Genomic DNA, 26,771 nt, shown 5'->3' on the forward strand with positions numbered 1-26,771 from the left:
TGGCATCTGGGTCATCTCACTGTACAAAGGAAGTTCAGTCCAATACTGTCATCCCTGCATTTCCCAGTACAGTTTGTAATTATGGAAAAAAAAAAGGACAACCGCACTGATAAGCTCAGGACAATGGGCCGGAATAAAAACCCTTATCTCCATACTCCAATAAGGAGAGCTGGAACCATAAAGGCAGGGATGGAGACTATTTTGTTATTTTAATGGGGATTACGGGGGAAAAAAAGATGGATGACTCAATTAGTGAAGCACAAACCCAGGACAGAAGGACAACTGGAGGTTCAAGTTTTATTGAAAGGAGTTTTAACAAACATTCATGGATTGGCTGCATGTGTTCTCAAAGTGTTATGTTTACAGATACTGCTTTAAATTATTAGTAAAGTTTATTTTTTTCAATTTAGGAGCATTTCTTAGCTTTTTTTCTGCTTTATAATAATTCTTTGTAGCTTAGACAAGGTGTCAGTCTGATGTTATGGTGCATGCACCGCCCTCATGATGTTTGTGTGCCCAGAGCCTGGAATCCAGCCTGTCACCACAATCACCATGTCGCCCGACTTGAAGAATCCTCGCGCTTTCCCTGTAGTGGTAGATAGAGGAGGCATGCCAGTAATGTGGTTTTATTTTCCAGACTGCGGGATGCAGGCAGACAAAGTACACACACACACGTACTGACCTATGTCCATGCCAAATTTGACCCTGCTGTCAACATCGTCGGCCCAGACAGGTGCCGGCAGAGGGTGAAAGAGGGCAGGAAACACGCCTCTTAACAGCTGGGACTGACGGGCCACCTGAACAGAGAACAGAGGGAACACAAACATTTGATCATTTTTGTTCACCCTTTAATGATTGTTCTGTTAATGGGATGTTTTGGTTTCAAAACATTTTGTTTTCTGAAGTATTTACCATCAGGTCATAGGCTAAAAAGTTATTATGACAAAATAAGAGACCCAAAAAACTTAGAGAGCAGAGTTGACATTTTCTGATTGTAATTTATCATTAAGTTTTTGCTCCATCCTCCATCTGGCCTGTACACAGGGCTGCAGATAGAACGTCTTACATTGGGGGTGGCAAGTGAGAACATTAAGTGAAAGACCAAAATTACGTATTTTAAATTAGGGCTGGGAATTTAAGGGTAATTGCGATTCACGATACATGGCTCACAAAACCGATAATATCACGATATTGTGATTATCCATGTATTACCTTGGCAATCTATGATAAATCACTACTCTGCAAACACATTTTTGTTTATCAGAAAAATGTAAAAACATGATATAATAATTTAACATCCTTTGCAACAGTAAAAATAAAATAATACTAATCTGCTTTTGTAGTATTAACATACATTTTAATGTAACAAATAAAGCTCCAATTAAGAACTAAAATGTAGAGAATATCAGTCTTCTCACTTCAAAGAACAATAAATGGAGACATAAAACTTCACAATGTTGAATTTTAATTAATATGACATTTTATGTCAGATAATTTATTCTTATTGAGGCAAAGTATGAACATTTTAAAACTTAAAAAGGTAACTGAAATCTAAATCTTTTCTTTTTTTGGCTGTTGACCTCTATAAATGAGGCTTTAAAAGTGCGGCCTGTTGGTCATTGCCAAATTTTTGACAAATTAAAATAAATTTGTTTAATTCTAGAAAATAAAGTCAAAGGCCCAATCCGAATTCTTCCCTTCCCCTTCATTTAGGCCTCCAAACGGAGGGTTGAGAAAAAATAGCATCTAATATTTCAGATGTTACTTTCGTTTGATGACATCATCAGTAATCGCCGGCCCGCTAGCGTTACCTCGGAGCTTCCATTGCTTGATAAATACATTAAATATAACTTTAAAAAGGTCACGCTACAACTTAAAGTCATTACTTACATTTAAATGTAAACTTCTGTGGTTCGGAGTGCACCAAAGTGAAGAAAAGTGCTTTTCAGCGTGATGTGGTTTAGCCTTGCAACGGTGGACTTTGGAGCCCTCCGTTTGGAGGGTGAAACTTAAAAAATTATAATCCCGGACAAGACTTTGACTTCTCATGCCACTTCAAAGTAACGGGAAGGGCTAACGGGCAGGGAAAAGGGAAAAATTCGGATTGGGCCAAAAACTGTGTGTTGCCCCCTACAGGTTAAAACGAGGCATTACATTTGAATTTTGTGATTGGTCAAACCATTTTAGCCCAATGTCATGATCTGCAGCTCCAGTAGTGATAACAGTCCTGTTCCCAAGTCCTGTTCAGTGGCTGTCAGTTCAGCCATGATCAACAGAAGGATTTTCACTTTGAGGTCCTTTTGAAAGTTGAATGTGTAAATGTTTAAAAAAAAACATAGCTATTCTATTTTCAAATTTGTTTTATCACGTTCAGTTGGCACTCAATACTCGACTCCACCAGTAGTTCTTAGTTTCTATTCATTTGTTGAATTATACACAAGGTTTCTCCCAGAGACGACGATGAATCTTTGGCCTGACATGTTTCACGTGTTGACAGCTCGAGGTGCAGCTTTGAACTTGACTCCAACTTCTGACCTTCAAGGTAGGAACATGTGAATGTGGTTTTGTCTAACTCAAACTAGCATTACTTTGAATTTACTCACATATGCAGGAAAAAAGCAGATCAAACAAAAGTCACGTGCGTGGGATTGTGACATGACAACGTCGGCACAATTTACAACACAAAGCACAGAAAGTAAAATTCTGGCTGTCACTCGTTTTATGGTTTTCAAAAAGCATGAGTCATCAACGATGGGCTTTTACTTAATGTAACACAATCTATGAACAACAGATGTCGATTATTTGGTTGAAGAGAACAAACTGTACCTGAGGGCTTCTGGTAACTGCAATGATTGGACAGCGTGGGCGGTATCTGGACAGGAGATGTGACGATCTGTAAAGATGAGGAGAATGTGAAGTAAAGGGGAAAAAAAGAGGAAAACTTCAAATGGATGAAACGAGATGAAAATTACTCTTAGAAAAAGATAATTCCTAAAGAAAGAGCCCCAAACATCAGATTATATTCCACAATCTGCATACTAACAATTATCCATCTTTAAAACGATTGAAGATTCAAAAACAAATGCTGAAAATAGGATAGCAATAATAAGTCATTGCACAACACTTTGTATTCGTCACTCATCTGTGAGATTTCTGGTTTACATCTTATCTTCAGGTTCCTGCAAACGTTTATTTACTTTTCTGTGCAACGGAATGAGAGGCTGAACCGAGCCTGGTGGAGGAGTTTATCATAAAACAGGAAGAAAAACATGAAAGAGTGATGGAAAAGTCCACCTCAGAGATGCCCAGCAATCTTCAGTCTGGGCTTTGCTCTGCAATGAAACAAAGTCTACAGAGAGACAAAGCTACAATATCTGTTTGCAGAGAGGGAAGAGGAGAAGCCGTGTTTACTCTGGTCTTATCATTTATAAATATACACATGACTGATGGGTTTTAAAGCCCAGGATTTGGAGAATGATACTTGTACTGAATAATTCAGCACTTTGAATCTAACTTTACCAGCTTTAAATCTATTTATTAAATCTGAATAACACTCCAAACTACTAATGCAGGTAAATTACTTTGAGTGATTATATAGTGCAAAAATGCATAGATTTCATAAAGACTTTGTAACTGACATTTAAATTAAATTTATGACTAACCCTTTACTAAATCTAGAGCTACACAACTGTTTGAAACACTGGTTTTAAGCAACAAGTTTTTTTAGGAAATAAAAAAAGTCATTTGAACAATTATGGATCAACTATTACAATAAAAAAATATTAGTCAAGTGATCCCTCCTGACTACTAGAAATACAGATTTTTCCTCTACAGAGGACATTTTTAAACCTGTATTTCTCTCAACCACTGCATACTCCTGAATAAACTCTTTTTGGTATCTATAGAAGACATTTGTGGCTTTTCAACGATAGCAAATGTGAATAGGGTGTAGCTCTGGGATTTGTAGTTTATGGTGGATTTCGACAAATTTTGACCCCACAAAACTGTTTTTCTCTGGTAGTCAGGAGGTTAGGGTTGTTTTCTTGCAGGAAACACATTTAATACAAACAGGAATTCCACAAGGCACCATTCTCGGCCCTATTATTTTCAGCTTGTATACCAACAGCCTCCCGGAAGTCTGTCACGACCTTAACATACAGCTGTATGCTGATGACACAGGTGTCTATGTCATTTTGTAATTAGCTGTTTGAATTTTATATTCCACCACCATTCTTTTACTGTATGAAAAGCCCATCTGGGGACAAATGCTGCAAATTAGCTCTTGCTACAATCATCATGAAATGGACATAGGACTGCTACTTTGTTGTATGTCTATGTTTTTATATCCATCCCTACTAAATAAATAAATTCAAATTAAATTAAATTAAACATGAAGTATTAGTTTCATTCTAGGTAGTATCTCAAAATGGAAATATTTGTCGTGGTGTGTACTGACAAGAGTCTGGCAATACGATGTGTCTCGTGATACCTAGATCACGATACAATATATCAAGATATATCCCAAACTGTACCAGAACTAATTTTCTCTATTTTTAAAAGAGTATGAAAAAACCTGAATATTAATTATTGAAATAAAATGATTAAATTAATTTAATCTAATGATCACAACACAAATCCCTGCAATTGTATCTCATATACAAGTTGCTTTTACCCAAGCAAATTCATGGTGTAACAAATGATTAATTAAATATTGCTATGTCAGCATTTTACATCGATGCGTTGAATAAGGACATTAATGAGAAGTTTGTGTTCAATATTTTTATGTTGTAAATTAGAGCACTCTGAATCTGATGTCTTTTGTCGTTTTATTTTATTTTAAGTTTGTTATTGGACCAAGATTGAAAAAAAAAATCCCCTTTTGTGGTGTCAAAGTAAAGGTTGGAAGTCTTTTATAACAAAAAAAATCTAATAAAGCCAATTGTTTGGTATTATTTTGATCTTTTACTACACCACAATGTCACAAATCTAAATAAATAGCTCAAAATTAGGCTTTTAGCAGATATTATTGGGTTATAAATCATTGTGATTAAAATCGATGTATTCAATTAATTAACTACAGATCAATTAATCGCACAAAAAAATTAATCCCATGAAAGCACTAATATTTTGATTTTTTTTTAAATCTAAAAATTAGGGTTGGCACTTTTTTGTTTGCAGCCATTCTTTGTGTGTACCTTCCAGTACTAGTCAGGACTATGATGGCTCCAGCACAGCACTTGAAGGAGGACTCCACAGCTCCGATGGCAGTAACCTCTGTGGGGTCAGAGGACAGAGGAGTGAGGCGACGCAGCTCCTCAAAGAGCTGGTGGTGAAAAATGGCTGCCTCTGCTTCCCTGCAGATCTGGAAGAGAAATGGAAAAAAAAAAGAGGCTCATCAGAGGGGTCTGATGTCACAAAGCCGACCAAACTGGCACAAACACACACCGAGTGCATCATTGCTACCGCCTCCAAGGGAAACCTTCCCTTGGCAGTTTCTCCAGATAGCATTACACAGTCTGCTCCATCCAGCACGGCGTTGGCGACGTCGCTGCCCTCTGCCCTCGTTGGCCGCGGGTGGGACACCATGCTTTCCAGCATCTAGAAATCACATGAGATCACATCATAAAAAAACAAAAATTGACCAATTCAGTAAAGTGTTTGGAGTTTATCCAAATTATTTAAAGTATTTGTGACATAGAGAACCATGAGGGGAGATTTCCAATGATGCATTTCTGTGATCAGTGAGTCTGAAACTGAGTCAATGAGAAAGGGAGAGGGTCGGAAAATGGGATAGCAGCTAAGCTCCCGGGGATAATGCTGATGAATACGTGTGCAGGTGTTGTGTCAGAGCTCAAGTCTTGAGAAGCAAACTTGTTTTAACGCCATCGTTGTGAGTCAAGAGCAGCAGCATCAACATGATGCAGACTCCACATGGCTGCAGGAGTGTGTGTGAGATGATTGTGCGTCTCATTCGAAAGGTGAAGCCTTAAAGTGTCTCTAAATTGGCTCAGTGAACATCAGACCGGCTGATACTGTAGTTCAGACGTGACATTTGCATAATTCATCACTTATGCAGGTTTTTTGTTTGTGCGGTTCTGACCTGTGTGGCACAGATGACGGGCTTTCCTGCAGAGTTGCATCGTCCAATCATCATCTTCTGGGCAATGAAGACCTTCTCAGCAGGAATCTCAATACCCAAGTCGCCCCTGGCAACCATCACGCCATCACTCTCAGCTAGGATCTCCTCGAAACTTACAAATGTAGAAATTGAAAACATTAAAAAGCAACAAAATTATCATTTTTATAGTTCTGGATAAGCTGCAAAATCAGTTTAATGTTTAAATCGGAGTGCAATACTATTTTAAAAAGCTTTGATCTAATCCTAAATTGGTTGGAAGACGTCCATGAAAAGCAGAAAGCTCATTTAAATGAAAGTCAACATGCAGCTGAATCATAAAATAAAATAAAAAAAGATGTTCTCACACCGTGAAAAAATTTATTTTTAATGATCTCATCTTTAAAAAAATAATCATAAATAATCCCACTGAATTTAAATGTAGATGAACACTGTTGGTAGCTTTTTGACGTGTGACATAATGAAAAAGAAGAGAGCAGACACATAAAACTGTCAGATATTTTAAGTGACAGCAATAACTCGAACAGGGAGACCAAATCAACTACGCATCAAATGTGGAGATGACAAATGTCAGTATTTTATTCACATTTGTAGATTTCCGCGTCCTCTTAAAGCCCCAAATAAGTATTTTACAAAACGTAAGAGGAAGTGCATGGTATTTATTAGGAAACATCCTCAGCTTACTTCTGGACTCCTTGGCGGCTCTCCACTTTGCTGATGATTTTGATGTGCGACCCAAGCTCTCCCAGAGCTCGACGCACATCCTTCACGTCCTGGGCGGAGCGGATGAAGCTGGCGAACACCATGTCCACGCCGTGAGCCACCCCGAACCGCAGGTCGGCCTCGTCCTGCTCGCTCACCGCCTGCAGGCCGATCAGGTCGCATCCCGGGAGGTTCACACCTTTACGACTGCAGAGCAGTCCACCCGCCTCCACCACTGTGTCCACCCAATCAGAGCCTGCAGACACCCACCAAGAGGGGGGGGGATTTAGCGAGAAGAATAAGAGGGAAGATTATTTTGAGGATAAAGCAACAAAGCAGACAAGCAGAATGTAAAGTTAATTTTTAAAAAGAAAAACCTGAATGTTTTAAAAAGTTTCACACTAAATGATGTACTTCAAGTTCTGTTTTACTGTAAAGAATACAAAAAAAAATAGCTTCAAAGACATCAGTGCTCTGGTTGTGGGTTACCATAGAACAAGACAACATGTTTTATCTCTAAAATCCCCCAAACTAGCTTAAAACAGGCCAGAAACCCCATTTTTGAATGTTTTAACTGCATCTAAGAAGTATTGGAATCCTTTTGATGGTCTAAGTAGTTTCTTATTCCTGGCAATTTAAAGGAAATATTAGTTGCATTTTTACACTCAAGCCTAATTTCTCATTTGAATCTTAAAATAAATAAATAAATAATGTCATTCACATTATTGCTTTGTTCATCTACAATTGAACATTTATTAGAAATACTCTAATTTGTATTTCTTGATTTCAATTAAAACAGAAAAAAATACCTCCGTTATCAATAAGGCTAACGCTTATTTTATATAATCGGGTAAAAAAAAATGACCCAAACACCAGAAAAAAAATTATTTCAACCAAAGCATTTTAGAATAAAATATAAAAAATAAATACATGGAATTTTGTTGTAATCAAAGTTCCTCACAAAGTCAAAAAGCCTTGATGGAATTAATTAATTTTAAGTGACTTTTTTTAATGCAATTAAAAAATGAAAACTGTTCTGAACCCACCCTAGCAAAAGACAAGGGCTGGGTTGGTAAAATTGATTAATGGATCCGGAAAAATCTAAGTTTAATAGATCAATAGTCGATCCATAAAGAAAGAGATTGATCTAACACAATATACGTAAGTCCACTAGCTTGATGCTAAAGAATAATGGGATTTCCTATAAGATGGCTAATGCTAACGCTAGGTCAACCTAAGCAAACATTGCTGACTAAACGAACATCTTAATATACACACAGGCAGGAATTTTCCAAACTCTTTTAGGGACAAAAATATTTTTAAAGTAACCATTTGTGGCCTAAAACAGTTTTTTTGCTCATACTTTCTTCTTCTTCGGGAATAAGGTGTAATGCTATAGCGTGATCACCGCCTAGTGGCCAAACTGAAACGCCCTCCAGTAGAGGCAGAACAATTGTTGGAACTTCTCTGTTTGAGAATCCATGAAACACTGTGTATCAACAATCTCATCACCATTTAATTAATATATTTTACACTATGTGAACTGCATTAGATTACTATGAATATCGTATAAATATTTACAAGATTATTCAAGTATTTTATTAAACAAACATGTCTAAATGTCAGAACCATGTAAACTCAAAATTGAATTGAATCAAATTGAATTGAGAGGATCGAAAGAATTAGAAATAAGGCTTAATTTCAACTAGTTAAAAACTGGACAGATGTCAGTATTAAAAGTTTTAATCAATAAGTAAAATCCAAGGAGCCCTTTTTAAAAACCGAGGCTTTTGCAAAGAATTATTGAATCTTCTAAAACAAAAAAAAAATATTTTCAGGATTTTAGGAGGAAAAATGATCAAATATGGTCACATTTACAATTACTACACAATTAGATTGTCTAAGAAAAATGTATTTGAATTTTAAAATATTAAAATCATAAGAAAAAGCTTTAAATCGATTTTTAGGGTCTGCACTGTACCTGTTTCTAACACCTTGAGTGCCATGAGGCCGTCGTCTATGTAGATTCTGCTTCCCTTCTCCAGGACTTTGGGCAGGTGAGGATAGTCCACCCAGACCGTCGTCTCATCCGTCTTGTCTCTTTCACTCCCAGCAGTCACCACTCGAACATGGCTGCCTTTCACCAGCTGCACCTCCTCGTCCACTTTCTATCCACCAGACACACAAAACTTGATAAAGAGTAATACATTTATAAAAAAAGAGGATTTCTGTCACCTTTAAACGCCCTCGTCTCCAATGTTCCCTCATTTTAAAACTACTTTCTTCTGTACAGTGTTTATGAAAAGTCTGTTTACTTGTCGTTAATGACTGTAAAACAGAAGTTAGACATCTTCCAATTAAACACTTGAACTGATTTCACAGAGTTCTTCAGCTGAGGCAGCAGATCCCATTTCATGTGGTGCGTTTTATCATCTAATCAAGGCATGATGAGGCTGCCAACTGCTCGGAGGTATTTGTTCAACAAAGCAGACGTTGGGCACCGGCGTCACAAATAACACAATAAGAAGATGATGACGATGCAAAGCAGCACACGCTCCCAGCTGTCGTTTCTCCCCAGAGAAGCATCAAAGTGTAACATGATTTGGAGCTCAAGGCAGTCGATATGCTTCCTGCACCTCTTACACCTGACTGCGCGTAGACGCTTCATTAGGCTGTTTGATAGAGCAGGTATCAGGCGCTCACCCCTTTAACTAAACCCGTGCGGATCTCTGGGCCCTTGGTGTCCAGAGCGATGGCCACCGGTCGATAATACAGAGGGTCAGAGGTTATGGTCTCCACGGCCTCCCTGATGTTCTTGATGGTCTCGCTGTGATACTGAAATGGAATAAACACAACAGAGAGATGATTGGTTTAACTGCGAAAGAGAAACAGAGATTTCCAGAAGAAATGTCACAAACTTCATGAGAGCCGTGTGAGAAATTAAGACGAGCGATGTTCATTCCAGCCTTCACCATCTCCTGCAGCTTTTGGATCGATCGAGACGCCGGGCCTGAGAAATAAACAAAGTCAAGTAAGAAAAGCTTCACATCAAAACAGCGTTCAGGAATAAAATGTACACGTCTAAATACAGACACTTTTAAACATTTAGACCACAACATACGAAAAATCAAGAAAGTAAAAATGAATGTGGTATTTTCAGATTTCTGATGAATCTTTAAATCTATTGAGAAAAGAAACATCTCCTTATTTGCAGTTTTTTAGGCAACAGAATTCTAACACACTTTTATAATTATAATAATAAACTTTATTTAACACTTAAATTGTCCATACAGCCTCTACTCCATTTTAATTATTTGACAATTATTTTAGTTTATTTTTTTCTCTTTTGGCTGCTATAATTAGAGCAACTTATCATTAACAAACAAATTAGTTTAATTTTGAAACCTCAGAAAATTGTTTTTGAGTTCTGCAGGGTTAAAGTAAAATAATTTTGGTAGTATCTGAAATACTGATATTTTTAAATATTTTTAGCACTAAGATCCAATCTTTAAAAATGCTTTTATTTTCTTTTAGTAAAAGTATAAAGTCAAAAGTAGTAATAAAAGAATGAACCTGGTGAATACGGCCCAATGATGTAGAGGGCTGCAACCTATGGCCACATGCAGCTCTTTGGCTATGAAGAACATTTAAGAATTTCAATAAATAAAGGATTAATTTCTTTAATTAATTAAGTTTTGTCATTTTGAATCTTAATATATTTCAGATAATTGAGAAAAGTCATGTTAAGAACGGTTCATTTTTGGAATAAGCTCAAAGCATATATAAACTGTAGATTTATTTAAAAAAATAAACTGGATTCTACACCAATATTTATGTTCAATAGTTGAATTTGTTGCATTTTTAATTGAAGTAAATCTGCTGCAGCAGGAGGACCCTTTATGACGAGGTGCATTTTATTTTGAAAGAGCCTTTGATGTTCTACTGTCAAAAGTAAAACAGTTATACAAAAAAATTACAATTGTTAAATTATTGTAAATATTTCAAAGTAGATTTTATAAATAGATGGCTTAATGTTCATAAAAACAAATCTCTAGTTAGGACGGGGGTCTGCAACCTTCAACACTTAAAAGTCTGAGTGGATTTTTTTACCGACCATGACCCAGCAGGAGCCAATAAGTCTGACTTCACCCTTTAGAAAAATAAAAACACTGATTTGCATCTATGCTAATGTTACTAATATTATATAAATAGAAAAAATGTTGTCTTTTTGGCACAAATAAAACATGAACATAAATAGAAAATACTATTTCCTCTAAATCGGGGGTTGGCAACCTGCGGCTCCATAGCCGCATGCAGCTCCATAGCCGCATGCAGCTCTATAGCCGCATGCAGCTCTTTAAGCACTCCCTTGCGGCTCATTGGCGCTTTTTCAAAAATGTTTGAAAATAATAAAACATTTTGGAAGGAAATATATTTTTTGTTTTAATACGATTTCCGTAGGAGGACAAACATGACACAAACATCCTTTACGTTTTCCAGTTGTTGTGAGATTCAAGATTTCCACGCACAGTCGCCAACTACCCTGGTCTGCAGGCTGCAGCCAGGGGCTTCTCACAGTCGCAGCAGCTCAGAGCTCTGACCAATTAAGGAGCTGGATTTGGGAGCTGCTTGTGGGCGGAGTCTGCTTCAAAGCACAGAAGTGCCAAACGTGATCACGAAGGAGAAATGAATCATTACGGTTTGTGTCCGGTCAGGTTAATATGACACCAAGATGAGATGAGCGCTAATGAACAGTAGAAGAAGAATAGAAGAATCTCCTCCCACCACTGCGTGCGTGACCGCGCTGCTCTGGTGTGGATACCACCTGCTGAGCGCGGCGATGTGCAGGTCTCATCCACCGGCCGTGTGCGGTGCGTGGCGGGGAGGAGATTCTCCTTCGATTGTATTTTTACTGTTCATTAGCGCTCATCTGCATCTACAACAGGGAGAACCGAAAGTAAAAGTGTTGAAAATCCCCCAAATCTTTCTGAAGACTTTTGTTTTCACAACTCTGTCCTTTTAAATGTCTGACTATAAGACTCACGCGCGCTCCAGACTTGGAGGGCAGGAATTTAGGTGTGCACGCGCTTATATTGACTCTTCATTGAAAGTGTTGATTGACGCGGCCAGTGTGGAAGCACCTTAAAGGTGCACGTTACATTTTTGAGGGGTTTTTTTTCAAATCCTCTAAATAAAAATGACATCAAAAATCGTATTTCTTTATTGCATTTCTTTAATTTCATCAAAGCAATGAAACAAACTGTAATTCATTCATATTGTAGTGATGGTCTCAGAATCGATGGGCTTGCTGTCGGTCTGGCAGCGCAAGGAATTGTGGGTTACCCGTTCTTCTGTCTGTCTGACTGAAATTGGATTTAAGTTTGGGTTTTCGTCAACGTGTTTTGTTGTCTGACTGTTGAACATTTATGATTTTGTCCTGTTATGTTTGAATTCATCCTGCTCCTGGAGTGAGAATGAGGGAGAGACTGATGACGACCCCCCCTCCTTGTCACATTGAGAAATATCAAAATAAAAGCTCATATGTCCATTATGAGGCTATTCATCTTTTGTCAGATAGTTTGACACTGCAATGTCTCACCAACTTGTCATGAGACCAAAAATGAAGCTTATATGACACTAGAACACGCAGCAGGAGAAATAATTGTTTATTCGACACATTCTTCATGTGTTACTTACAATGTAAGACTTTTAAGAGCCGTTTCAATTTATCCGGCTCCAGACACATTTGTTTTTTATTGTATTGGTCCAAAGTGGCTCTTTCAACACTTTGGGTTGCCGACCCCTGCTCTAAACAAATTACTTCCTTTTAAAATAAGAGACACCCTTTGTCACATAGCATCATCTTAATGGGGCAAATGTGGTAGTAGGTAGCTTAGTGTCAACAGTGATTAAAAAAAATAAGTTTATTTTACTATTTTTGGTGCATCTCAGTCAGAGTTCTGTAAATCTCGTCAAATTGTGATCTACATCTAACTTCCACAGTGCAGACAACAGAGATGGTTTTCCGTTCTCTGGCTCTGATCAGCCGCTTTTCAGAATGAGCAGGAGTTTCAGCACCTGAGCTGTTTTCATAAACGAAGCATGTGGTCACGTGACATCCATGAGTATTTTTCCTTTCACAAAAGCTTGACTGTCTGTGAAACGCAGGTCGACAGAATGGCAGCCTTTGTTGCTCCACTCATCACTGTTCCATTGGTGATGCCTTTACACGTTTACGAGTCAGGCCTGCCATGTGTGCTCATGTTTTGACTGCAGCAGTGTGAACGGTGACTCATTATGAGCTGGATGGCCTCATTCCTCTTTAAAATGCAGACAGGCCATCCGAGGAAATCAAAGGAATTTTAACGTCACCGAAATGACAGGAGGAGGAAATGTGAGCACGTATGATTAGAGGTTCAATTAGCAATTTGACATTTTTCTTTCTTTATGTGTCCCAGTAGTTCTACATCTCAAGAAAATGAATATCATTGTTGAAGTCCAGCATAAAAATTCACGCTTGTCTCTGAAGTGTCCCAGTTTTTAAGCAACCTGTCCACACCAGGGATGAAAAACCCGAGGAGACAGAGCTCCGGATCACTGTCATTGCTGACGATCAATCCTGGCCAGCAGACTGAAGGCCACCGGGGAGCCGGCTGTCTGTCAGGGGGCCAGTGATGACACACAACAGTTGCTAGAAAACAAACTTGCATCCGAGCCGGGCTGTCTGCAGACATTTGTCACACTCACCGATGGTGCAGATTATGCTGGTGTTGCGCGCTGTGATTGGCTCCTGGTCTATGTCCAGCAGACACAGATGTTCCAGGAAGGTGTCAGCCATGCTGGCATCGAGCTGCTGGCGCTGAATAAAGGAGTCCGGCATTGTCATCAAATCTGAATAGCGCCTAAGGCGAGCTGTGGAGACACACATCCTTTCAGTTCAAACTTTATGTGAAAATGAGCAAAAAATAACCATATAAAATATACCAATGTCAAAAAATCAACTCATGTAAATGTCAAAAATACCAGAAAAAATAACGAATCTGCAAGTGAAATAAAAACACAAATCAACACATCAGAGAGGCTTTTAGCTGATTTTAAACTCCAATCATGCAGAAGGGCTTCCTTAAGGACACAGTTTAAGCAGACACTGAGCTAACACAAACCAGCAGCTGCAGGTCTCACAGACTGACATGCTAACACCCAGCTGTCTTACAAGTTAATGATAAAACAGCATTACTCCACTGCTCTGTAAACACTGCTCGACAGCATCTGAAAAAGGAGCTCTTGTGGAGGAGACGTGATGTTTTTCAAACTGAAATCTGCAGCAACTGAGAGTAACGGATGACTACAGGGAGCAGTTTAACTTTAGACAGATTTTATTTGAAAGAACTATCAGAGAGAAGGAAATGTCCGTTTTATCAAAATCTTAGCTTTGCAATGAAAAGGCTTGGAGAAAAAAAAGATAAACTGATAAAAGGAGCGGCATGTTATTGTTGCTTTCTTTTCAGGAGGCTAAACAAAAGCAGATCCTCCCAATGCAAATCACAAATGAGACATTAGAGATCCACTCTGATGAAAATTGTGTCACAAATGAGACATTAGAGATCCACTCTGATGAAAATTGTGTTTTTTGTGCTTTTAACTTCTTGTAGGAATTTTTTGATAGCTGACATGTAAACAAAATAAGCTAAAAATTGTATTTCTGAGTATTTCTTTATTCAAATTGTTTTGAATCAGGAGGAGACGAAAAAAAAGGCTGTTGGAAAAAGCTTATAGGTGTGATGTAGAATCTACGGCAAGCCATAAGCTCCATTCTGATGCATTCACTTCTAGACAAATAGATCCATGGACGTCTTTGTTTTCCTGGCTCAAAACTGTACGGCCAGAAAGCTCCAACATTTTGTTTCGTTAGGTTAAGGATGTGAGGGGCTGTAAGATGGCTGGAGAGAGTATAAACAGATGCATGATGGGAAGTGGGGGTGAGTTGACTCTGTAACAACAGTCCCACCCTCAACTCAGAGTCAAATTTCTAATTTCAAAATAAATCAACTTAAACCTTAACTATCAATATTTTACACTCCATAAAATATATATTTTGTCAAAATTATACAAGTTAGAAATAAAATAAACATTAAAAGAAAAAACACTCAAATGTATTTACCTTTACGTCATTTTATGTGAAAAATGACACTCATAAATAACCCAAAAGATTTGGATCTCCATAAAACATATCCTGTTAAAAATAAAAAATTGGGATTTTTAGCAAAAACGACTCAAACCACTATATTTTCTTTGCTCTGTGTTTTTGTCTGGCTGTTTTACTCCGTGTTGTCATTAGTTATTGTATCCAGTTATGTTTGTTTCCTTCTGCATCCTGGGTGAGGGACAGGGAGAAGATGATGACGTAGAATGCTGCGTGTCCATAAAAAAAAAAATCTATATATATATAGATCATTATAAATGAATGTTAGCAAGATGACATCAAGCTGTTAATAATAAGAATATAAAATTATCTGGAGGGTCAGATACAATTACCCCGCGGGCTGGATCCGGCCCGTGTTTACCTCATGTCCTAGAAAACGACGTGTATTGATTTTGCCTAAAAACTGACTTTTCATACTTAAAAGACCACTGGGGACGCTTTTAGAGTAGATCAAAAGATGATCAGTGTGGGACTTTAAAGTCTTGTTTCCATTGAGTGACACGGTACGTTTCCATTATAAACAATTACCCTTAAAACCCAACTAAACTGACAAAAAAAAAAAAAGCACCAAAAGTTTTCTCCTCTTTTCTAATGTATTCTTCTTCAACGCCTGTAGTTTTCTCTTAAACAACATTTAATGCTTTGTGTAAATCCATAAAGCAGAATAAAATGAGCTGCTGGATGACCTCCATTGTTGTTATTATTGCTTCTCTTTTCACTACACTACAACAGAGATAGGCAACCTGGATGTTTTCCAACATACCTCGCTCTGGCACATTCTAATTGCACCTGAACCAGGTAATCAGTCATAAGTAGGGCTTTGATATCCGGCCATCGAGGTCTGGAGTTGCCTACCCCTGCACTACAATGACACAAAGTTGTGCATCCAACTTATAGTACCATACCACTCAGTGGAAACGAGGTATGAACCTATATATGTAGTATTTATTGTACCAAGTTTTTGCCGTATCAAAGACATTTACATATTTTACATTCTAAAGCTATTCAGGCAGTGATTTTACTGTTCTAGATTCTGAAATCTGGATTACAGATGTGAGCTGGATTGTCTCAAGTAAAACCAATTTTTGACAGATTTCTGTGTAACGACACGAGCACTGCTACAATATTTAACAAACAACCAGCAGGATGGAGCATTTGAAAACAAGAGGAGACATCCTCTGATTCAATGTCCATTCTGCATCTATTAAACACTACCAAACATCCCACTTTACTGGCTTTACTGCCAATATCTCACACATTGAGAGTATTTTCTGCCCCAGAAGCTCTGAAACAATGAGAGCTTCTTAACAGGCGTTAAATAAAATGAAATATCACTGCACTTTAAGCGACACGCAAAGGCGGCTTCCTCTTCATCTCAGGCTAAACTTTTATTACACATCCTCCAGACAGTGAGCAACATTAGCATTCATTGTAAGTCACGCATCTGTCTGACTGACGAAAATAAATCCAAGGCTTTTTTTTTTTTTTTTTTTTTTCCTTCAGCTTTGCTCTGCTTTTTACCAACCTAGTGAGAGATATTTGGCAGTCTGACAGAAAAATGATTAGATTTTTTTAAACGAGAAAACAGCTACCTGCCTACAGGACATAAGCCTTTTAGTCGTGACAGCGACCCAAAAGGTGAGCTGCTCAAAACTTGTCAGACCGAATGTAGATCAGTGAATCGCTGTTGCTAGGTAGAATAATAGTCCCAAAAAATTGAATAAAAATATATTATACACGAAACTAACATCCATACTAGTAAATATCATTTTTAATATTCGCTCAGAGAGTCAGTCATCTTCTGTCAACCCAAGAAATGAAGCCCACATTTTTAATGGAAAGTATGTGAAGCTCCAGAGGAGGCCTTTGATCCTGAACAATGAAATCCATTTTGAAGGATGTCACAGTCGGTCAAGCCTTCATTTTCTGCTTCCACGGGAAGAACTGAGAGGAGACCGTGAGGACGAGAGGACAGACCGACAGACAAGGTCACGAAACACCCCGTCAGGGGACAGAGAGGTGAGGATGAAGATGGGTGAAGAGGATTAACTCAAAATTCTGAGGAGGAAGTTGTCTTTTTTTGTCTATTATTTTACAGTCCTCAAATAAATCTGTTAGCAGGCATATTTTTAATTTCACGCATCAGTTTGTGTCCTCTGCAAGGAAAAAAATACATTTGCAATGACAAAGCTTTACAAAAGTGCCAAAGGAGGTTTCGTGAACTCTTCCAGATTCAGTATCTCTAGATTTTTTTCTCCATCGTTTTAGCTGTCTGCACCTTACAGTGACCCAGTTCTGCCGCGCTGCTGCACACATCACCACACGTCCCACTGAGATCCCCCTCTGACACATCCCCTCACATGTACACATGGAAACACATGCACCCACCTGCAAACACACGCCGATAACCGTTCCTGGAACTCCGTTTGAATAAGAGGTCAGGTCAAAGACACGAAAGTCACAAAATGTCAGTCGAAACAGGAAGATCCAGAGTGATAAAAAGTTCCAGCATGTTTGGACACAACTCATCTCTATAAACAGGTTTGTCTGTCAAAATTACTTAAATTAACTGGAAAAGAAAATTATTTTTTTGAAATGTATGATTATTGACTTGGGCACAAAAAATAAAAAACTGTCATCTTTAAGTGTGTAAATCAATTCTAAATTGAAATGTTTGTTCCTCAGCAACGCAAATCAGTAAAAGCCTTGTGCGTCAACCCAAAAGAACCATAAATCCACTTACCCGCGTTAAGAAGACCCTCCATTAAAAATTGAAATCCTCTCAGGTGTTTTCTAGGCTTTTCTGTGCTGTTTGTCGTTTTCCCTCCACGTGTCAATGTGCTGCACACGTCTCACAACACTTCTAAAAAGACTCTTTCATTCATTTTTTTACCCTCTAACCCCACCTGTACTTACACATCTCCCCTCCCACTCACGCCATTAGAAAGAAAAAAAAAGTGCACTCAGTGGACGGTGATGATGCTAAAAATGGAAAAACTTTGTGTCAACAGACGTGTTTTTATCAGAGTGCACTGCAGTTCACGGACGGCTGTTTTCACCGAGGTGAGGAAGAAATGCGTCCTCTCTTTGGACATGGTTCAATTAATTTGCTCTGGTTTATAATCAGGTAACATGTGGCATTTACAGACATCAGATAAACGACATGACGTTATTGCATTCTGTCACTGCTGATGGATGAAAGACGAGCCAAAATATAACAAGAAAGATCGTTTCATGAAATCCATGACAGAAGTTGGTTGTTTTCAGTCAAACAAAAACAGGTTTAAGTTTTAGAGCATTTTCAAAGAGGTTTTACATTGGCCTTTATAAAAAAAATAAATTATAGTTTTTAATTCTTTAGTTTTGTTTAAAGTGCGTCCTGGTTTACTGAGCCTGAACAATGAGCAGTTTCTGTTAAAAAAATGCAATGAATAATACAGTTACCTTTGAATTAATTTAGTAAAGACTAGATAAAATCATAAAAATCAGACAAAAAGAGGATAATCTCATCTTGAATGCATTTTCTGTGATTATACAAGAGCAATTTTCAAGAAAACAGCTTTAAAAATAGAGTACAAGTAAAAGTACCTTACAAATATCTGTTTTTAGGGTTAAAAATAAGATCTAAATGCATTTCCCTCTTAGAGGAACTTATTTATGAAAATATTAAAACAAAACAAAAAACACAAACATGACTTCAAATAGGCTAAAAACTCTGGATAAGAATTTACCAAAAACTCTGGATATTAGACAGTATTTGAATGAGCAAAAACTGTCCATACATGAGGAAAAATAATAGTTTTCCCAAATGTCTACCTTATCTTGTCTCCTTTGGGTTCCAAGAATCAAAACTAAACATGGCGAGGCAGCTTTGGTTTGGAACAATCTCCCTAAAAATGTGAGACTGGCCACAAGTCTGACAATTTTTAAATCTAGGCTGAAAACTGTTTTATTTAGCAATGCATGTGTATGTTTTTAATGACTTTTCATTTTCTGAATTTTAATCTCATTGATTTTTATTATTTTACTTATGTTTTATCCATTTAGTTTTATTTATTTGTGTAATTTTATTTTTTTCACAGCGCTTTGAATTTCCTTGGGTATGAACTGTGCTTTATAAATAAACTTGCTTGCTTGCTAATGTAATAATTAACTTTTTTGATGTTACATAAGAAGACAAAAGTCAGATTGACTGATCACCTGACAAAGTTTAAGGTGATTGTTTCCCAAAAACATGATTGCTGGCGAGAATCCTTTCCAGCTGCTCTTGATGATGAAGGTTAAGAAGACCAAACTTTTCAATATTGAAGAACGGTCACACTCCTACAGAAATTCACAACTTAACAGAAAATAACACACATTCACACTTATGAGATACGCAATTGTCTTTTTTATCTTTAATGTTTAAAAAACAAAACCTGACAAGCGCAGGATTTTGTCTTCATTTCAAGTTTGTTGGTTTTTAAGAGTTTGGCAGTGATGCGTTCAGGTGCAGTCGGAAACAAATGGGACAGACAGAGGATGTAAATCTTTAGCTAAAGGATAAACAGACCTTTGTTCTCCGGCTGTCTGCTGAAACCTGCAGCTCTACCATGTGAGGCTCACGCCAAAGCTGAACCATGAACCAGGAGGGGCGACGGTCACTTTTACGCACGGAGGTTAAAGTGCAACACAATGATTTGCTAATTGAATTGAGCCATTAAAACAAATGAAATCAACTCAGCTGAGTTATTATTAGACTGTGTGAACGTTTAATTTTATTTTATAGCACTTTCAGGTCCTCTATCAACAAAAAAAGTTCGTACAATTACTATGTTTGCCAGAGACAAAAATAATCGATGGAAAGTAAACATTTTTGTTGCGTAAGAGCATCATCCAAAAAGAGTGCGCGCACACATACCTAAAAAACAGCTGTGGCCTTTTAGGAAAGGAACGATGACCTACCTGTGTCTGAAGCAGGTCGAGAATGGAAGGTGAGAAGGAAGAAGTGCGAGAACTCATCAATCAATCAATGTCTGAATATTAGCGCCATCTAATGGACATAAATGGTAGCATCCACAGCAGGAGGAGACAGTTTGTTTTTATTAAGTGTCACAATTTATAGAAACGTTGTGTTTATATAAAGCTGTGGTTGAACACATGAAGACTCTTGTTGGTGTCAAAGTTTGCTGAAGGTGATCCGTGGAGGAGTCTTGGGCTGCAGGATCAGGGTGGCGGTGGTCTGGAGGTCCTCGGAGGAGGGGACGCTCAGATGGAACCTCAGCAGGATCTGAGAAAGAGGAACAAAAGAAGATGTTAAAATGAAAATTTAAAAAAAAATCTAACTTCAAAGCAGAAATTAATTAACTTTTTAAACCCTGGTAGGAATAAAATGTACGTTAATTACTCATCCTCTGTGGATCTTTAATTTCCTAAAGTAACCACAATCTTTATGGTCTTTAAACTTTGATTGTGCAATTATTTGTGCCCAAAGAGTATGGCAAATCAGACAAATCCACCCATGTGTTTAGGGCACAAATGCCTGTCATTTAGACACATATTTTCAAAAAAAAAAGAAAAAAGTTTCTTTTTTTTAAAAAAGGACACAAAAAGAACTAAATTAATGGAAAAAGTGAAATACAGACGGAATAAGGATAAGACATGCAGAAAAAATATTTACTTCAAAGAATTTTTCTCAGACTTCTGATATTTTTCCTTCTTAGAATTTAGACTTAAATCCCCAAATTAATTTTTTTTCTTAGATTTACATCAGAATTCCTAGAAAAATAAGTCACAATTCTGAAATTAAAGTCAGAATAAAAAGAAAAAAAAACTGCATGACCCGTATCTTCTTTGCAATATGATAAGATTCTGGTGACCACCTTCTGATGCAATGAGGAAACTATATCACAAAGATAAGAACAGGAAACCTTTTGTTATTTTATGCATTTAAATTGTATTTCTTTTTCATTTTCCTGTCGTCCTGGTTCCTATGTTTGTCTTGATTTCCTCTCTGTCACTCACGTGCATCAGCAAAAGCTGCATCTCATTCTCTGCGATCCTCCTGCCGACACACTGCCTCGCCCCGAACCCAAACGCGAGCGAGCGGAACCCCATCACTTCCCCTCTCTGGCCTTCCTCCCGGCTGCTGCTCCATCGGCCGGGGTCAAAGTTGAGCGGCTCCTCAAACACCTGGGAACTCCTTCCCATCGGGTAGAGGCAGGCCTGGACCATTGTCTGAGGAGGAGCAGAGGCTAAAACTGCAGCTTTGAAGCAAACAATTAAACAAATGTAAAAACTCACCCCTGCTGGTATGTGGTAGTTCTGGAGAACAATATCCTTGACTGGATAGCGCTGCACTGTGATTCCTACTGGATATAACCTGATACAAACCATAAACACACAAACTCAAGTGTTTTAAGGAAAGCTCCCTTGATCTCTCACACTTTGATGTCAGTGGGGATAAATCCATTTTAACATAAAAAGTTCTTACAGAGATCTAGTCTTAAGTAATTAAAAATAATACATTATTTTTAGTCCCCACAAGCCTTTTAAAGTCAAAATTTCTCTTTAAAATGTGTTAGTATAGATCAGTGATCTACAATGTGAAGCCATCTTCTTGACCGCTTCTTCCCTTTCGGGGTCGCGGGGTGCCGGAGCCTATCCCGGCTACAATGTGAAGCTCCAGACAAAAAGAAAAATGCTCACGATTTGAATTTTTTCTTTTTTTACATAGTTTGGGTTAATTTGTTTACTTAATAAAGTTTTATGAGTAACATTTAATTTTTTAACGTGTCAGATAATCAAAAAAAATAAAAATAAAACAAGGTTAGATGTATTATCAGGGTGGTTTATTATTAGAATAAACTTAAAACACATATGATTTGTTTTTTATTTGACTCTTACAGAGCCCAGAAATTGAAGTGGTTACTATCTGGTGTGCAGCAGTGATTATCTGGATATCACCTGGTGCACACCAGATAGTAACCGGTGAGCACCAGATAATGACAAGAATTTCTTTTTAATTTAAAAAAAAAATGTGTTTTCTGGTGCACACCAGATAGTAGCCATAACTTTTTTCAAGGATGTTTTTTTTTTTTTCTACTTTGATGTCCCTTGATGGGCTCCACAGACTCTACAGCTGTGTTGCCGTGTTTATATTTGATAGTAAAAGGAGATAAAGCCATATAGATAGAAAAATCCATGTTTGATTTGGCTTTCTCATATTTTTTTATTCAGGATCTTATTTAACACAGAGGGGATTGTATTTTAAAGTAAGAGTTAAGTTAAAAATCAGTTATCATTAAATTATTGTAAAAAATTTAAATGTTACTTTTTTTAATTAAAAATGTCCTTAATAATACCAAAAAGAAAAATAAAGTGATTTTTTCTAAACAATAAAGTGAGGCATTGTGGTTTTTGCTGGGTTTTGGTCAGTAAGAAATTGGGCCAAATGGCTCTTTTACCATTAAAGGTTGTACATCATAATTCTACAAAACAATGTAAAAGTATGTTTTAGCAGTAAGTTTAGAAACAGAAAACATGAGGTCAAATGCTGGGATTTACCTGAGAATTTCCTTGATTGTTCCTTTCAACAGTGGCGCCCCCTGCAGGGCCTTCTGAGGGTCACCTCCCGCCTGTTCCCATGACCTCTTGACCTGCTGCCTGACCCTGTCCTGCACCTCCGGGTTGCGTCCCAGCTCAAACAGGCCAAACTGCAGGGGCACGGCTGTCTGCATGGAGGACAAAAGGCGATTTAGAGATGCAGACCCGAGACAAGACGGATCGTCAGACATATGAAGACACTCACCGTGTCCACCCCTCCCGCCATCAACTCAGTGATGTTAGCTTTGATCAGATCCAGAGATAGCTTCCCCTTTTCCATGAGTTGTCCCAGAACTCCACTGTAGAGTCCTCCAGCTGCCATGGTTCCTGAGGACGACAGACGCTGGTACGCCTTCTGGATCCTCGCCTCCGCTGGAAGGAAGGGGAGGCGGGGTCACGACAAGAACCCACACAGACAAAAGCTTCTTCTCCTACCATGACTGAAGATGTGGTCCCACGCCGTGGCGTGCTCAGTCCACAGGGGAGCGCCCAGGCGGAGCAGAAGGCGAGGGGGAAGGTAGAGGAGCGGAGGGGTGGTTGTTAGCATTCGCTCCACGGCCCAGATGAACTTCTGAGACTCCAGGGAGGGAGATGAGGAGAACAGGCCAATGCGCTCTCCATACAGCACATGGCAACTGGCTACAGTGAGGGGGAACAGGGTTAGGATGAGGACACACTCTGTTTGCTTCAGGGGGACACACAAACCAAAACACAGCCGTTTTGATCGTGATGAGCTGGATTAACGCCTCTGAGTCACGCCGCAGCAGCAAACCTTCAGTTTTAGCTCCATCTGGTTCGTGGTCCGCGGCACTCTCACACATACATGTGTTCCATTAACCTCACATGAACCGCTGGGATAGAGTTTCTTGTGGGCCAGGTTCTAATCTGGCTTAGGGCCGCGCTTGGTGTGCTGCGATCCATTTAGATCATAGCAACATGAGTCAGTCATCAGCTTCACACTCACGTACGGACTGAAGGGTTCTCTGTGCTGAGTCACTCCAGGATTCACACTTGAGAATGGAGCATGATGAAAGGAGAAGGAAAGCTGCTTTGGATATTTCTATTTTTAAAATATCATCTTCTCTTTTGACCTCCCACACTGTGAACGTCTCATAGACAAACGCTCGGAGGATTGAATTCATGTTTGGCGTCGGTTTAAGGCACGGATATTTGGGAAGAAAGGAATGAGAGAAATAGATGTTTGTAAGGAGATTGGAGTTTTGTGTTTAGGATCTTAAAATGAATGGTGAATATGTAAATCCTGTCGTGAGGAGGGCGTGCTGCTGCCTACAATTGTGCAGATGTGACTGAGAATACTGATGATGATTAGACTAAACAGTTTCCTGTAGAACAGTGAGCAAAATTATGTCTGAGTGCATGAACAGCAAAAGAACAGGGTGATTAGAGCGACCTTCTGACCTTCCAGCGCAAAGCGGAAGAGGTCAGGACTTGGATCGATGGTGAGGCTGCGCTTTGCCTCCTCTGCTCTTCTTCCTTCTCGCTCCACTCGGTCTTCCAGCATTCGACAGAAGTCCTTCGCCACGTCGTCCAGGAGGGGGAGAAACCTCCTCACAGCAGCACTCATCATGACCTCCTTGTTGAGCTGCAGACGGTCGGATCTCCATTCTTCACCGTTCCTGTAGAGCAGAGGTGTCAAACTCATGCATCAAACTGTCTGACATCAAGTGGGCCGGGCCAGCAACATAATAAACTATATATCTATGGTCAACTTGTTATCTGTTGATTTTTTCGTTTTTCTTAGTTGGAAAGAATCCCTCAAACAACCTAATAGCTTAATAACTTATTGATATTATTATTTTTTTTCCCCAAAATTTGGTAATTGTAGTGTCACACCTGATCATTTTATAGAAACTTAATAGAAGTAAGGCTGTCAGGGAACCAAACAGCATCTTACCCAGATGTGGCACACTCTTGATCTCTCGTTATTCCGATATTTATTCTCCTTTGCTTCCCCTAGTGGCGGAATTACGTATTGCGACCATTTTGTCAAATAACTATAACTCTCCACAGGAATGGACTAGAAACTTGCTTTTTTTTTTTTCACCATCCTTATATTTTTGTCTCTTCACAACTGGATCGGATTAAACCATCTGGCGGGCCAATAGCGGCCCGCGGGCCATATATTGACACCCCTGCTGTAGAGAATAGAGTCTCATATATTTGCATTTTCACTATTCATCCTCAAAGATTCTTGGTCAAACTCACGACTCACATTTGATGAATATTCATCTGAACTAAAAGGTATTTTTTAAGGCAAAAAATAACAATTCTTTCATTTTCTGGACGTGATTTTGTTTCGTATTCATTTGTTTCAGGGATGTCTAGCTGTGACTGAATTTCAAACATCTTTTGCGATTTTTTTTTTTTTATTTCAGCACGACAAATAAAATTTCATTTTAAGAATAAAAACGTTTTTTTTTCTCTCAGAAGTTATATTCTCCCTCACTTTGTTTTGGCAGACTGAAAAAAAAAAGTAAATGTGACTTTTGCTTCTCACTTTCCTCCCATCTGGACTCTTAAATATTATTTTCATTTTAATAGTTCCTGAAATCTCCATTGATTTTGTCAAACACATCAGCAGTTTACATTGCACTGGAATGACACAATAAGTATTGTTTTCATTCTAAATTTAAATAAAGGTTTCCAAATGGTTTTTTAGCTTTTATGTTTTTTGTTTAAGACAAATATAACAAGAATTGTGACACATAATTGTGATACCCCTTGAAATAAATCATTGGAACATTAGTTTATTGGAGTTTTGCCCGGGTTTTTAGTCATTTTTCACAGTGTTTTGACCTTGTCTCTGCTTTGTTTTTGGATTTATGGATTTGTATTTTGTCTCCACACATTTAATCTTTCCTATAAAACATAAAAACTATTAAAACTACTTATTTATGGAAAGAATGACTATGTTTAACCACTTAGGATTGAGTTTTTGGGCACTTTCAGGTTCATTTTTGAATTCTTGTGTCATATAATGGAAAAAAGAATTTGAAAAGGTGGATATTAAGCATAAAAAGCAGTTTAAAAGATAAATTAACAGAACAACTTGTAAATTGGAAAAAAAGCTCAAAAAGACCTAAACTACCATAGATTAAGAGGCAAACATGATTATTGAAAAAAAGAACAACTATTGCACAGTTCCCCAAATATTTCTCTTCATAATCTCCCTAAAAAAATGCTTATTTTATGTATTAAATTGGATTTTTACATCAGCCCTCCTCATAAATTCTCCATTTTCACTGAAGACCAATACAATTTAACTGTCTTTATTGATATAACAAAAATTAAGCATCACTTTAATTGGATACCCCTTTTTTTTCCCAAAAACCTTGTTCTGGTTTTCTGCAAACAATAGATAAGGTAAACTGAGTTAACATGAAAATTGCTTTCTAATATTGCACCGTATAATTATTGAGAGAATTAAACCGACTGACTTGAGGAAGACTCCTTTGCGGTGGTTGCGTGTCTCTCGATGCGTCGCCCATGGCTCCAGCGTCATCCTCCGGGGATGCAGCCCCTCTGATTTAAACAGCTCGCTGATGTCAGACGGCAGCAGGATGTTCACGCTGCTCAGAGTGCCCACCTTCTCCCTTTATTCATACAGAAATGTGAGTGCAGCGTAGTAAGCTTAAATGTTCCTCCTAACTGTGAGCTGTACCTGTAGATGGGCCCGAGGGCATTGAAGGTCCTCTCCATGTGCTTGTGGAGCTGCTGGAAACGGTTTTCTCTCCAGAACTTCAGCAGGTTGATCCAGCCGTTCCTCCCCGTGTGAGGGATCTCCTCAAACCTGCGCACTCGTCCATCCACACCCCTCTTCCTGACTGGTTTCGCCGTTTCCAGCTTCCCATCCACCACAGTCCCCGCTGCAGTCATGCAGAGAGCTTTCGGCTGAGCCGGGCCCAAAAATCTGGGCCCAGAAGAGCCTGATGCTCTGACACATGCGCTCACTCCTGTGGACATGCTGCCCGTGGTCCGAACCAGTGGAGTTGGTTATCCAGAAGTGTGGCAACTTGGATGTAGTCTCTTGGGGGCTCATTATTTCCCTCCTCCGACCTCAAACTGAGCCTTGGATGTTTGTTATCACTGATGAACTGATAGGACAGTGAGATTTATGAATCGATG

The 26,771-nt window shown here is 38.5% G+C and overlaps 2 protein-coding genes across 5 annotated transcripts; both read right to left on the minus strand.

Moving 5' to 3' along the window:
• Window positions 1-283: 283 nt before the first annotated feature.
• Window positions 284-20,106, minus strand: pklr (pyruvate kinase L/R). Of its 3 annotated transcripts, none has more exons than XM_024267118.2 (12): window positions 19,986-20,106; window positions 13,586-13,750; window positions 9,757-9,848; window positions 9,542-9,673; window positions 8,820-9,006; window positions 6,821-7,094; window positions 6,101-6,251; window positions 5,446-5,598; window positions 5,196-5,362; window positions 2,827-2,893; window positions 683-797; window positions 284-586 (listed from the first exon to the last, which is right to left on the minus strand). In XM_024267118.2, the coding sequence occupies exons 2-12, from the start codon at window positions 13,722-13,724 to the stop codon at window positions 480-482; spliced, it is 1,584 nt and encodes a 527-aa protein (XP_024122886.1). In that variant the 5' UTR covers window positions 13,725-13,750; window positions 19,986-20,106; the 3' UTR covers window positions 284-479. The 3 variants fall into 3 exon arrangements, with proteins under 3 accessions (XP_024122886.1, XP_024122887.1, XP_024122885.1); XM_024267119.2 differs by lacking the exon at window positions 19,986-20,106 and adding an exon at window positions 19,594-19,742; XM_024267117.2 differs by lacking the exon at window positions 19,986-20,106 and adding an exon at window positions 17,785-17,938.
• On the minus strand, window positions 20,106-26,686 carry LOC112143274 (cytochrome P450 11B, mitochondrial). Of its 2 annotated transcripts, XM_024267121.2 has the most exons (9): window positions 26,308-26,621; window positions 26,084-26,239; window positions 24,045-24,262; window positions 23,061-23,264; window positions 22,831-22,997; window positions 22,587-22,753; window positions 21,324-21,402; window positions 21,045-21,257; window positions 20,116-20,310 (listed from the first exon to the last, which is right to left on the minus strand). In XM_024267121.2, the coding sequence occupies exons 1-9, from the start codon at window positions 26,607-26,609 to the stop codon at window positions 20,200-20,202; spliced, it is 1,617 nt and encodes a 538-aa protein (XP_024122889.1). In that variant the 5' UTR covers window positions 26,610-26,621; the 3' UTR covers window positions 20,116-20,199. The 2 variants fall into 2 exon arrangements, with proteins under 2 accessions (XP_036071656.1, XP_024122889.1); XM_036215763.1 differs by having other exon boundaries at window positions 20,106-20,310; window positions 21,045-21,402; window positions 26,308-26,686.
• Window positions 26,687-26,771: the final 85 nt, after the last annotated feature.

The sequence above is a fragment of the Oryzias melastigma genome, linkage group LG16 (assembly GCF_002922805.2).
Source record: "Oryzias melastigma strain HK-1 linkage group LG16, ASM292280v2, whole genome shotgun sequence".
NCBI classification, from domain to species: domain Eukaryota; kingdom Metazoa; phylum Chordata; class Actinopteri; order Beloniformes; family Adrianichthyidae; genus Oryzias; species Oryzias melastigma.

Excerpts from the sequence above, each read along its gene's own strand:
- pklr (XM_024267117.2), bottom strand. The coding sequence starts at position 17,806 with ATGGAGGGTCTTCTTAACGCGG. Across the intron at positions 13,751-17,784 it reads GGAGGGTCTTCTTAACGCGG|CTCGCCTTAGGCGCTATTCA; the intron begins GTAAGTGGATTT and ends GTGTCTCCACAG. Across the intron at positions 5,599-6,100 it reads CCGTCATCTGTGCCACACAG|ATGCTGGAAAGCATGGTGTC; the intron begins GTCAGAACCGCA and ends TGTGATTTCTAG.
- LOC112143274 (XM_036215763.1), bottom strand. The coding sequence starts at position 26,609 with ATGTCCACAGGAGTGAGCGCATGTGTCAGAGCATCAGGCTCTTCTGGG. Across the intron at positions 24,263-26,083 it reads CGCAAAGGAGTCTTCCTCAA|GAACGGTGAAGAATGGAGAT; the intron begins GTCAGTCGGTTT and ends TCTGCTCTACAG. Across the intron at positions 22,998-23,060 it reads GGACCACATCTTCAGTCATG|CGGAGGCGAGGATCCAGAAG; the intron begins GTAGGAGAAGAA and ends CCTTCCTTCCAG.